At 36.1% G+C, this 14286-nt stretch overlaps 1 protein-coding gene across 1 annotated transcript; it reads left to right on the forward strand.

The window, feature by feature from the left end:
- The first annotated feature begins 11781 nt into the window (after positions 1-11781).
- LOC608117 (heterogeneous nuclear ribonucleoprotein A1-like) lies at positions 11782-12870 on the forward strand. The gene is given in 2 exon segments (XM_038565830.1): positions 11782-12657; positions 12659-12870. Coding segments are annotated over 2 exon segments (987 nt in total). The 3' UTR covers positions 12770-12870.
- The last annotated feature ends 1416 nt before the right edge of the window (positions 12871-14286 follow it).

Here is a 14286-nt window from a genome sequence, read left to right on the forward strand (position 1 = left end):
AATCTGGAAAGAAGATTAATAAGGAAAAAGAGAACTTGAATGACATTACAAACCAGTCAGACAGCAGACAACTATATCACATTCTACCAACAAGAATAGAATAAGCATTTTTCCCAGCTGGGTATAGAAAGTCATAGACTACATTTTGGGCTACAAATGACTTTCAATAAATTTAAAAAGATTGAAATCATACAGTTTTTTCTTCAAGAACAATTTAATGAAATCAAAAAACAATGACAGAAGAAATTGGTAAAATTCACAAACACCTAAAAATAAACATATTCTTAATTAACCAATGTGTCAAAGAAGAAATCAGGAAGGAAATTACAAAATACTTTGAAATGGATAATAATGAAAATACAATGTACCCGAACTTATGGGATTCAGCAAAAGCTATGCTCAGAGAGAAATGCACAGCTGTACACTTCTGCATTAAAAAAAAAAAAAAAGAATAAAAGTCTCAAATCAAAATCACACTTTACACCTTACGGCACAAGAAAAAAAAAAGAACAAATGAAAAACAAAGACAGCAGAATGATGAAAGAATAAAGAACAGAATGGAGATTTTTAAAAACACAGATGATAAGCATAAATGTAATATACCACATTAACAGAATGGAAGAAAAAAAACCACATGATCATCTCAATATACGGAGAAAAAAGATTTGACAAAATCCCAAATCTTTTCATGATAAAAGCACTCAAACAAACTATGAATAGAACTTCCTCAATCGGATAAACAGCCACTATGAAAAACCCACAGCAAACATTATACTGAGGTCAAAGACTAAAAGCTTTCCCCCTAAGATCAGGAATCAAAGATATCTATTTTCTTTACTTCTATACAACATTGTAATAGAAATTGTAGCCAGAAAAATTAGATCAAATAAAAAAAATCCATATTGGAAAAGAAGTAAAGCTATCTATTTTTATTTTTAAATGACATGTACTCAAATATAGACAATCTTAAATAACTCAGAAAATAACTATCAGAGGTAATGTGATTTTAAAAAGTTCAGCAAATTTGCAGATATGCAGCCAATATAATAAATTGATTTTAAAAACCATTTGATGTCCAAAACTACCATAAAGTTAAAAAACGAATTGCATCACCAGTTCTTATTATACAAACAACAGATCTTTTGATTAAATCAAAGAACACTTCAAGGACATGGAAGAAATCTTTAGTATGGGTTTATCTCTTTGATGGTTGAAAAACTGCCTTGTATTCTATTCTCCAATGAACCACTAACATTCAGCACTAAAGACAGATGCACTTTCCAGTAGATGGACACATCCAATCCTGTACTCCAGATACATATTTAAAGATTTCACATAATATTTTAGTGATTCATCTTCACCATAGTCTGATTTACAAATGTTTATGCTAAAACTCCTATATTAGCTAGGGTTAAAGAGAAGAGAGGACTGAGGGCAGGAGAAAGAATACTTCAAAGAAAAGTGGAAATTAGACAATAGTGTGTATTGATTTTTAATACTTGTCACAACTCTAAGTGAATGCAGCATTCTCTGTACTGATTTTTCACGCAATGTCCATTCTGGGTGTCTATAATAGATTAGAGAATACTAACATGTTCAAAAGGAAGTTGGGGGGAAAGAACCAAATGTGGGCAAGATTTTTCAAAATTCCCTCTGTTCATTTGATTGATCAATCGATTTAATAATGCCAATACACAGCACGTGTCTGGCATATGGAAAACACTTTGTGAATGTGAGCTCTTGTGGTGATGACAAAGATGGTAATGTGATGAGGTGTGGTGTTGTTTTTAGTTTTCAAACATTAAGATATATAAATATAAGAAAACAAATTTTATTTTCATTATAATTCATTCCCTAATAACATAAAATGTGGTAACAATTACAATGAAAACAAAATTGTTTCATGTGTTTTTAAAGGACTGTTAGACTTCCCTGAAAGATTGTGTGTTCCTTTGTTTCTCCGGAAGGAAGTCTGGAGAGATTCAGAAAAGACTAAAGTGTAAGACTTTGAGCTGAGCACTGCCATGCGGATTTAGATTTCTGAAAATGGGAAGACAAACTTGCTCAGAAGGTAGGAACAGTATGGGTGAAGGCACTGCAGAGAGAAAAGATCCATTTAGAAAACATGAAACAACACTGCACTATGTCTTTGACATGGCATTCAGAAAAGGAATCCCTACTCCTACAATAATTGATAGCTACAAATTCGTGTTGTCTTTTTTAGAATCACAAGACGATTTTATTTTCTTCAGTTTTTACGATTGTGAAATATTTACATATTATTATTATACCTTCTAAAACAGTTGGAACAAAATCAGACATACTTAATGGTGTAGTTTAAAATGTGTGCATTACATCCATACTTGGTCCCGTTATCCAACATTTTTTTTTAATATTCTTAAACCTTGTATATTTTACAGTCAGGGTCCAGAAATAGACACCAGGCCTGTGAGTTACCTCTCTCAGTGTCTGTGGCATTCATCACTAATTGTTCACATTACTTCTCTCTGAGCTTGGACAGTTTCATATCTTCAATACAGTGATACAGATCCTTGCAAACTGAGTGCACATAGTATGTGAGATGAAGCAATTTGGCAGATTTGTTTTTCATCTTAACCACGAGAATCAACAGAAGACACCAAAAGTCTGCTAAACTTTAGAAAAGGGGAAATATAATGAGTTAGATTAATGTAGTGGTTTAGGCAAGGGTTGGCCAACATCTTGGTAGGTATTTTAGTCTTTTGGGGGTCATACAATTTTTGTTGCACCTACTTGACTCTACCAGTATACTGGGAAAGCAGACATTGACAATATGTAAGTAAATGAGCACGGCTGCATTCCAATAAAACTTTATTAACAAAAAGAGATTGCAGGCCAGATTTGACCAACCAGCCATGGTTTGCTAACTTCTGGTTTAAATTACTGCTACTCAGAGTGTAATCCCTGGACAAGTGGTATCAACATTACCTGTATGCTTGTTAGAAATGCACATTATCATTCCTTACTCTAGACTTTAGTTACCTGAGTCTCTGCGGATAAGCTTCAGGAATCTGCATGGTTACGAGTTGGCAAGGTGATTCCAATGTTCACTAAAGTGTGAGAGCCCTTGATTTAAATAACATGGCACTTCTCTTCTTTATTTTTTTCTTTTTTTTTAAAAAAGATTTTATTTATTTATGAGAGACACACAGAGGGAGAGGCAGAGACACAGGCAGAGGGAGAAGCAGGCTCCATGCAGGGAGCCTGACATAGGACTTGATCCCAAGTCTCCAGGATCACACCCTGGGCTGAAAGTGGTGCTAAACCACTAAGCCACCGGGGCTGCCCATACTTCTCTTCTTTAAAAGTTACATAAAACTTGGGATGCCTGGGTGGCTCAGTAGTTGAGTGTCTTCCTTTGGTTCAGGGTGTGATCTGGGGTCCGGAGATCGAGTCTCACATCAGGCTCCCTGTATGGAGCCTCTTCTCCCTGTGCCTGTGTCTCTGCCTCTTTCTCTCATGAATAAATAAGTAAATCTTAAAAAAAAATACATAAAACTTTGGGGAACAACCTGATGCATTTATTTAATCACTGATCTTTAATCACTCTTCCTATCACTTCTATGGCATTTGATTTATTCAAGCTTTCTGTATCTCTGTGGGTCATGTTTGGTCATTCACGTTTTGCTAGAAAATTATCTACTTCCTCCAGGCTTCAAATTTGTTGCCATGTTGGCTTAAAACATTTATGCAAAATGTATGGCTTTCCTATGAAGACATGAATTCATATTTATCACCCCTGGACGGCAGGCTGGCTAATAGCTACTTCCAGCAATAAAGTATGGCAGAAGTAATACTATGTAACTTCCATCACTAGTTCAGAAAAATGCAAGCAGTTTTTTATCTATTTTTCAGGAACACTCACTTTGAGGGAAGCCTGCTGCCCCAAAAAAGTCTTGTTACTCTGAGTCCACCATGCTGGAAAGTCCAGGTATGTTCCCAGCTAACAGCCAGCATCTCTTGCCAGCCAGGAGAGTGAGCTGTCTTGGACACACAGTTCAATTGAACCTTCAAATGACTCCAACCCAGCTCTGCCATCATCTATTAATTAAATGCTTTATTTGAATCACTTCGTGTAGATTTTATGGCCATCAATTGTCTCCTTCTCTGTTAACTAATTTACCACACTTTAAAGTGAGTAAGGGATAGAGAATCTGATGTCTATATGACCTCAAGACCCAACTGGAAGACTTAAGAGGTGTTAAGAAATGTCAGAGTTGGCGAGAATTCAAAAATTTGGAACAAAATTGAGGGCATGTGTTTGTTTCTGTTTTGGGTCATGAATTTTACAGTTAAGTCAGTGGGAAATAGTAGGTTGTGCCGGATTTTGAGAAGAAAAACAGAGAAAATTATGTTTTGTTTTAAACAACTAAAATTTATATAATATTTCAAGATATGTCTAATACTAAGACACATGGGATGACTACATAATCTGCCAAGGACAGCTGAAAAGTCAAGGACTTTAACTTAATACACCTGACAATTAACAGAAGTTTGAATTGTTCTTTGGTTTCTGACATTTAACTCTTGCCCTACAAAATAACCCCTGAGAGCTCAAAGTAGCTCCCTGATGGCAGTGGCCAAATTTTCCATTTAAACCCACGATTCTTGTAAAATATTGGGTACCAAAATCCTTTTGAAGTTAACAGGTTTAAAATATTGACTATTAGCCAGATTCACATTTGCTCACATTTACTCACATTTGGGAGTACAAAATGATACACCACTTTAGGAGTGAGTCCAGCAGATTCTCAAAAAGTTAACCATATACTAACTCTAAGTCACAGCAATTTCTGAATATTTACCCCAAAGAGATAAAGCATGCATGCATAAAAATGCCTTGTACAAAATGGTCATAAGCACATATTCATAAAAGCCTCAAATTAGAAATAACGCAAATATCCATCAATGGACAATGGATAAACAAATCGTAATACAGTCCTACAACTGAACATTATTCAGAAGTTTTTTAAAAAAAGAGATTACTGATAAGTGTTTGAAGCTAAGAAGACTAGATACAGAGTGCAAACAGTTTGATTCCATTTATATGAAGTCCTGGAACACACAAAACTAATCTATGGTGAAAGAAATAAGAACAGTTGATGCCTCTGTGAGGTGAAGTGGGAAAGCCATTGACTGAGAAAGATCATGAGAAGTTTCTGGGAAGATGGAAAGCTCAATTTCTAGATAGGATTGTGGAATACAGGTGTATGCATTTGTCAAAACCCACTGAACTTTACAATCTATCTTTTGTTATTTATATGTATTTTAAAAATATTTTTTTTATTTATTTGAGAGAGAGATTGCACGAGCAAGCCCAGAGAGGAGAGAGGTGGAAGCAAGAGGGAAGCAAGATTTCTCGTTTTTGATACAGCTCTAGAAAAAAGTTGGCACCAAATGCACATTAAAAAACGTTTAAGGCTTAATGAAAATACGGACTAAGGATTCCAAAATGCAGCTTAGAGGTTGAGAACAGGATGCTGAGTTAATGAACCTTCCAAATAGACAGGCAGTCCCCGGTGTATTGAGCATTTCCCAAATATAAATGGCCACGTCCATCGGGCTCACAGGAGTAGAAGTCCTCTCAGGCTTCTCTGTGACCAGGCTACCAGGCACCTAAACCCACTTCTACAGCCCCAGGGAGGGAAGAAGAGAAGAGAAGAGAACACCAAGCAGACTCAGCACTGAGCTCAGAGCCCCACGACACATGGCTTGACCTCACGTGAGACCATGACCTGAGCTGAAACTAAGAGTCAGAGGCGCAAGTGACTGAGCCACCCAGGCACCCCTAATTTATATGTATTTTAAAAGTTTTAAAACATTTGCTGTAACATTCTTTTGTAATCAACAACTTTAAAATGTTAACAACCAAAAGCCCTCTGGGATAAACTCTGGAGGAGACATATACTTTCAATTGACCAAATTTGGATTTGGACATAATCTTACTGAGTAATGTTTGAAATATTTTAAAAATACTGAAGTGAAAATCAAGTTGCAGTGTGCATGTGTATGTGCGCCCATCTATTTTGTAAATCCATTCATTCATACGAAAATCTTTGTTGAATGAGTGGCTAAAATCTGAAATTATACACAGTAAAGTACAACTCTGAGTTCCCAATTGTGAAGTCCCAGTTGAAAAGTGGGTATAGGATTTAAGAAAAAATGAGAGAAATATTTCATATTGTTCAAACACTTCAAATGAATATCCTAATTTGCAAAAAAAACCACATAGTTTTTGAGAAAGAATTTTCCGATGTTTATAGCAAACAAATTATACATTTTTAGCTTACTTAGCAGTAGGCCTATTATTTCTTCAGGCACATACATAATCCCACACCCACGGATGTAATGACCTGGAAAACTTTTAAATGATGTTGTCACTTTTATTTTTAGTTATATTTTCACTTCTTTGGGAATTAATTCTCAAAAGACTTTTCCTTTTGTTTTTAAATATATAGAATGTGATATCCTCCTTTCTCAACACAGAGAAAAATGTTTTCTACCTGAATTTTTCTTTTGGATACCGGCATCTAGTATTTAAAACTCACTTTGATTAAACTATAAATTTCATACAATGCATCCATCATATGTTTACAGTTAATGAGTTTTGGCAAAAGGATATACCCACATAACTTCCATAACATTCAAAATATAGCATGTCCCTTGCCTCAGAAAGTCCTGTCTACCTCTTACCATCCAATACCCAATACCCAGACCTATTCAACCATTCTTGTTTTTTGTCACTATAGATCAGGGAGCTGAGTTTGCAATGTGCAAAAAGTATTCTCCATCTTGATCCAGTTAAATGATTTAACTGGTAAGAAGTAAGAAGTACATAACCCAGAAAAGATTTCCGTTTTTGCTTCATCTTTCCACGACAGTAGTCCGATCTATGTGTACCCTCCTCTATACAGAAATGTGGCAAAGGAAAACAGGAACAGCCAAATCTGAATGCAGCATATGTTAGCATACCTGAACACTACTTTCTCTGTTCACAGTTCTTCAGCCTACCAAGTTGTACCTAAATATACCATACACCATAAATTTTATGCATTTTTCCAAGAATGTACAAATAAGTTTTGTCTCCAATCATGAAAAATATTCTTAATTCTTACTGAGTTTGTTTGGAGGTAGTTGGTAAAAATTCAGTTGAGGATAGAAGAGTTAAGCTAATATATAATGATTACATTTTGGATAGAAAGATTTGCTTACAAAAAAAAGAAAAAGAAAGTTTGCTTATGGCTTCACTAAAAATCCTTCCACAACCCAGACTCTTAAAAACCTAAGGTTCTGTTCACCACATAAGTTCTCAAAAGCAGCTAATACAGAACCTAAATAAACAATAGAAAGTGAAAATAAAATACTTTCTTGCCTCTTCAAAAATTCTGTCAGAATCTTGCTAATATGATCCTTAAAGGGTTTGTTAGCAACTGACAATATACATACATCATCACCATCACTTGTAGTGATTTAGTCATTCTTGTTTTGAAAAGCCTACCCACTTATTTTGTACTGAATCTGCACTTTGGTCTGGGGAATCCTTCTCTATTACCAAACATCTGTAATGAAAAAAATGTTCCCTGGGGAGTGAGCAAATAACAGTTACTGGCACAGGGCTATGACCTCTGGTAATAGTAGTTTTCCTGGGTACAACATTTTTTGTAGATGATGACACAGGTAGTGACCCTTAGAGCTGTGCAGTGCACAATTACACAACTGCACGTGGTGGTGCTGTGCATATCCTCAGCATTTTGCAGTAGAAAATGATCCAATAATGATTGCCAATTTTCCATTCCATCTTATAGCAGCTACTATGTACTATATGCTAGTATGCATTCATATTTAGCAAAATTACAACTTTATGCAGAAGTTATATAGGACAAGAGAAATACAGTATTATTCCATGAAGCCTTCCAAAATATGACATTGATATACTCATTGTTAAACCAGCCTCTACCCAGGTAGGTATGATGCTCATGAGCTGCAATGACATGGCAAGACCTGGCTGACACAACCTCAAATAGTAAGCCAGTCTCTATAACTCTTCTGGTGATACAGTGCTACAAGGTACTATGAGATACTGTAAGGTAGCATTACTTGCACAAAATGTTGACAGCACTGTAGATTTATCTGTTATTTTAAGTTTTTGAGAAATGGCTTTTGTACTCTGTGAGGTACATTTAATTATTCTCTTACATGTAACATATGCATTACCGCTGTCCTCCCATTTGAACTGTAGACTCTTGAAAATATTTAACACTCACAATTTCTAGAATCCCTCAATAAATTTTTAGATGACTGATTAATTGAGACATGAATATGTACATATGTTTTAGTCTCCCATTGATTAAATGGCTCATTATCCTATTGTAACAGAATAATGTATTACTACAAAATGAATTATTATTAAATACCATGCAGGGCAAACTCACGAAACATTTCAACTCACTTTTATAAGGACAGAGAAAAGGTTGAAGTATGTCAAAAGCACCTGCTATATTCTATATTTGACAACTGAATTATTAATAAAACAGACATTTCTAGAAAATTAAGTCTCAAAGCCTATACTGCTTTTTATTTTGTGCACAGAAATAATGACAGCTATTATAATTTTTATTATTTTAACTTGTTCAAAATATCTCCAATAGTTCTAAAATATCTTCGATATTAGGCATCACACAGGGCGTAACAGATTTTATTTCATTCTTTCTTAAAGATTTAATTTATTTATTCATGAGAGACATAGGCAGAGGGAGAAGCAAGCTCATTGAGGAAAGCCTGATGTGGAACTCGATCCTGAGACTCTGGGACCACACCCTTAGTCGAATGCATACACTCAACCACTGAGCCACCCAGACATACCTAGTAACAGGCTTTAAAAATATCATGTTAAAATTAAAGTAAGTTACTTGTAGTCATCATATGTAATAGACTTTACCACATCTCTAACTGAATCATGTTCTGTGCATCATACATTCTAGAATATCAGCTTGTGTTTCTACAAACTCATTTTAGACAGTGAGCACCTAAATAGTAAAAAAATCAAACCCATTCTATATCATTTCTTGTTTTCTCTCCAGCACAGTGGCGATATTCAGAGAAGCAAAAGCAGAGACCTTCTGGCTACATTCTGAAGGTTTTCCCACCTGGGACCATATTAAATTGTATATCCTGGAAGACAGATTATCCAATGAAATATATGACAAGCATCCCTGGTTTTCCAAAGTTTGTGTTACGTGTTCATGAAAGACCTACATCAGTACCTGTTTTTACTAACTGACAGAAATCCAAAGAGGAGTTTTGCTTTCACAAAGAAGAAGAAAACCAAAAACAGCATTTGGCATTTGTTTTGCAGTGAGCCTGTTATAGAGGCAGCACGCACCCTGAGCAGCGAGAGTGGCCTCACTTAAGCTCCTTCCCCTGGAACCACACTCAGCATCTCAGCATCAGACCGCCATAGCTCGGAACTGTGTCTGTGAACATCTGTGCTTTATCTCGATTTATTTTGTGCCTCCGTTAGCAAGATATGTCCTAAGGTACCAGAAAAGCCTGAGAGAGGTTATTTTTGTGGGTCTGGGAACACTCCAATTTTTTTCCTTATAAATCAATAGTAATTTGCTTCTTTGCTCTATGCCTTCAGCTTACAGGAGATTTCATAGGAATACTCTGCTATCAAATACTGGGATAAACCTGAATAAGTAGACCTCATTGCTGTCCTTTTACTTGTGACTTTCATATGTAATCATGGCTTCTCCAGCAAATGCATCTGTAAATTCCTGTTCGTTCTTACATTTCATCTCTAAATGTAACATAATTTCTCTGAAAATATGTTTATATTAAATATATTTATAAGGTCTAACATTTTCAAGTGTTTGTCATAGGCCAGACATAATTATTTTCTACTACAATCCTTTCTGCAGTCCTGTAATGTAGGCACCCATAGTATCCCCCTAATCCTTCCCATTTTATAGAAGAGGAAAGTAAAGCTCAGGAATTAAAAGCTTGGTTTGCCAAATATCTCACAATTAAAGTAATGACATTGGGGCTTGAACTAAGAGTAACTCCAGAGCCAACCTCTTGAAACACGTTTGAAAGGGCCCATGTATCTCATCACATCATCTCTTGCCTTATAAATATAACTGCTTTGGGGGAGCCAGGGTGGCTCAGCGGTTGAACATCTGCCTTCGACTCAGGTCATGATCCCAGGGTCCTGGGATCAAGTCCCGCATTGGGCTCCTGCAGGGAGCCTTCCCCTCCCTCCCCTGTGTCTCTGCCTCTTTCTGTGTGTCTCTCATGAATAAATAAATAAAATATTTTAAAAATATAACTGCTTTGGAATTGAGTAGAAGTTGAAAGTCATAGCAAAAGAGATATATTCTAGACTTGATTCAAAGAATTCTTTTACACACTTTCACATGAAGGAATCAAGCTGAAATCCCAAAAATTATATATTTTAACCGAGAAATATATGTATTTAGGAACAAAGCCACATATTCATAATTATACAATAGAGAAAGTTTAAATAAAAGATTAATGGGCCTGGTTATTACTTGGCCACATCATATATTATCATGAAACTTAGATCCTTATTGTATCAGAGACTATGGTAAAAACTCTAAGTTATAGGCTTTGTGATTACTTTAGTGACCTCATTCTAGTCAAATGGGATGGTATAGAGATGTGTCAATTACACAGAAATGTTAAACTTTTAGGAAAGAGTTTCCAATGCCAAATTTTATCTCAGCAATCATGTAAATTATAAACTGTAATGACTAAACACTTTCTTTGGAGATAATGGTCATATTTGTTTTTTTAAAAATCTACTCAGACATATTGTTGGCATAGCAGTCACAGACATTAGATTAGATACAAACTCTGGCAGCAACACGTAGTGTCCTTCATAAAATACTGCCATGTATCCAAATGCCATGTTATATAAAATTGGCGTAGAGAATCTGCATTTTGGTAAGCTAATAAAATTGGTATTCAAAGGCTCTCATTTTTATTACAGGAACACTGTGTATATTCAGCACTTGGACAGCAGGCATGGCCAATGCTCTGAAATGATCCCAACAAGAGAAGGAATAGAAAACCCCACCAATAAATCTAGCCAAGAAGAACCTTAAAGATGGAATGTTAATCCAAATGAAGACTTGCTCTTGTTGTCTAATAATAATGAACAGCCAAATCTGAAAAGTATGAAAGCCAAAAAGAATCTCATAAAAGGGTGACAAAATAAAAGAAAAAATGGAGGAAAAGAAAAACAATGGACAAAAAGTGCAAAGAAAACAATGGATGTAAAAAAAGAGAGCTGGTCGTCATGGCCAGTGGAGGTGTGGAAAGGCTAAGAAAAATTACTTGAACAAAACTCAGGTAAAGGAGATAGCCTAAAGCAGAAAATGCCAGTCATAATAGTATTTTCACATGATAATTAACTGCCTCTTATGAGCTCCCCACCAAAACTGTTTTTTTTATACAACTTCCATCAAGGAACCAATGTTTATAAAGATGACCCTGATTTTGGGATCCTTTCAAGTAAAGTCGAGTGTGTCTTGTTTCTTAAGCCACAACAGAATACAATACAATGAAAGAAAAATATTTTCATCCAAGTGGATGAAATTTTAAATTAAGCTAAAAAAATAATATAAAGAGTGAAATTGAGATACATTCATTAGATTACTCCTTTCTGCCCCTGGATGCCGCTGAGTAAGCATCGTTAAAGTCTCCCCTCCCACCACCCTCATGTCTAAGTCAGAGTCTCCCAAAGGGCCTGAGCAGCTACAGAAGCTCTTCATCGGAGGTTGGAGCTTCGAAACAACCGATGAGAGTCTGAGGAGCCATTTTAAGCAACGGGGGATTCTTACAGACTGTGTGGTAATGAGAGACCCCAACACCAAGCGCTCCAGAGGCTTTGGGTTTGTCACATACACCGCCGTGGAGGAGGTGGACCCAGCCATGCACGCAAGGCCACACAAGGTGGATGGAAGAGTCGTGGAACCAAAGAGGACTAGCTCAAAAGAAGATTCTCAAAGACCTGGTGCCCACTTAACTGTGAAAAAGATTTTTGCTGGTGGCATTAAAGAAGACACTGAAGAACATCATCTAAGAGATTATTTTGAACAGTATGGGAAAATTGAAGTGATTGAGATCATGACTGACCGAGGCAGTGGCAAAAAGAGAGGTTTTGCTTTTGTGACCTTTGATGACCATGACTCTGTAGACAAGATTGTCATTCAAAAATACCATACTGTGAATGGCCACAACTGGGAAGTAAGGAAAGCCCTATCGAAGCAAGAGATGGCTAGTGCTTCTTGCAGCCAAAGAGGCCAAAGTGGTTCTGGCAACTTTGGTGGTTTTCGTGGATGTGGTTTTGGTGGGAATGACAACTTTGGTCACGGAGGGAACTTCAGGGGTCGAGGTGGCTTCGGTGGCAGTGGAGGTGGTGGTGGATATGGTGGCCGTGGGGATGGCTATAACGGATTTGATAATGATGGAAGCAACTTTGGAGGTGGCAGACGCCATAACGATTTTGGCAATTACAACAATCAATCCTCAAATGTTGGACCCATGAAAGGACGAAATTTTGGAGGCAGAAGCTCCGGCCCTTATGGTGGTGGAGGCCAAATACTTTCGGCCACGAAAAGGCCAATACTTTGCCAAACCACGAAACCAAGGTGGTTATGGCAGTTCCAGCAGCAGTAGCAGCTATAGCGGTAGCAGAAGGTTTTAATTACTGCCAGGAAACAAAGCTTAGCAGGAGAGGAGAGCCAGAGAAGTGACAGGGAAGCTACAGGTTACAACAGATTTGTGAACTCAGCCAAGCACAGTGGTGGCAGGCCTAGCTGCTACGAAGAAGACATGTTTTAGACAATACTCATGTGTATGGGCAAAAAACTCAAGGACTGTATTTGTGACTAATTGTATAACAGGTTATTTTAGTTTTTGTTCTGTGGAAAGTGTAAAGCATTCCAACAAAGGGTTTTAATGTAGATTTTTTTTTTTGCACTCATGTTGTTGATTGCTAAATGTAATAGTATGATCATGATGCTGAATAAATGTGTCTTTAAAAAAATGAAATTATGCCAACTAAAGAGAAAATGCTCATTCACCTAAAAATTTCACCGTTCTCCAATTCCTGTTATACATGGCATACCATAGAAGTAATATATCAGAGTATATAACACTGAGATGGATCTTTCAATGTATCACTAAGATTTTCATGAAAATTCTTAACTACAAAAGTAAATTATGTAACAAAATGAGAAAAGTCTACCAGTACAAAAAAAAAAAAAAAAAAAAAGAAAAGTCTACCAGTAAGCTTAAGAAGAAATTCCGTTAGAAATACTAATGTCATTTTTACCATATGGTTTGTAGACCATTTATTCTATTAATATTTTTAATACCATAATGTACATAAATAATATTTTTATATGCTTTTACAAATGACATTGGCTCACAAAATTAAAAAGTACCACATTATTGAATCAAAATAGTAACTGAAAGTCCAGTTTTTATCTGATTTTAAAATAACTTATCTACCAGTAGTTGTACTTCTTTCTCCAAAAGAATTGATCTAAACTCTAAAGACAGTAACAAGGAAGAATTCTTTCCTTTCCCAAAAAGTAGACCAAAAATGTACAGCAAAAACCTCTCTGTTCCCTACCTTTGCATTTTTAAGATGAATATTGCTCATTCTGTGTATGTGTGGTTTAGCAGAAAAGGAAGAGAGAAGAAGAGGGTAGTAAAAGAGACCAGGAATCTGAAGAGTGAATAGAGACTGAGATGTGACAGGCACCACGCAGGAGTTTAGGCATTCATTCAATTCTTCACCACCCCTTCTGTTTATCTCCAATCATGCTGTTAAACAATTGCATTTACTCATCCTAATAATAGTGGTCAAAAATTTTAATCTACCTGGTATGCAGAACAGAGTAGTTGCTATGCAAACATAATGGAATTTACAGAGAAAACTACAACATTATTATAAATTGACTTAAAGACATAAAAAAAAAATCAGAGTGGTAGAGATGAAACAAGTCCAAATCATACAAGAATGCATCTTTAAAAAAAGATAACCTGGTCTTCAGAAACCTCACTGAACTACTCTGAATGACAAGAGCTAATGCATTGACTTTTGATTTTGATTCTCCTGCTGATAGCTTATAAGGATTATCTAGTTATCTGAATGAAACCTTCCTTGTTTAATTGTAGCAGATGGTCTCTGTCTCTTTCACCTACTGATTATGA

Source organism: Canis lupus, chromosome 20 (assembly GCF_011100685.1).
Source record: "Canis lupus familiaris isolate Mischka breed German Shepherd chromosome 20, alternate assembly UU_Cfam_GSD_1.0, whole genome shotgun sequence".
NCBI classification, from domain to species: domain Eukaryota; kingdom Metazoa; phylum Chordata; class Mammalia; order Carnivora; family Canidae; genus Canis; species Canis lupus.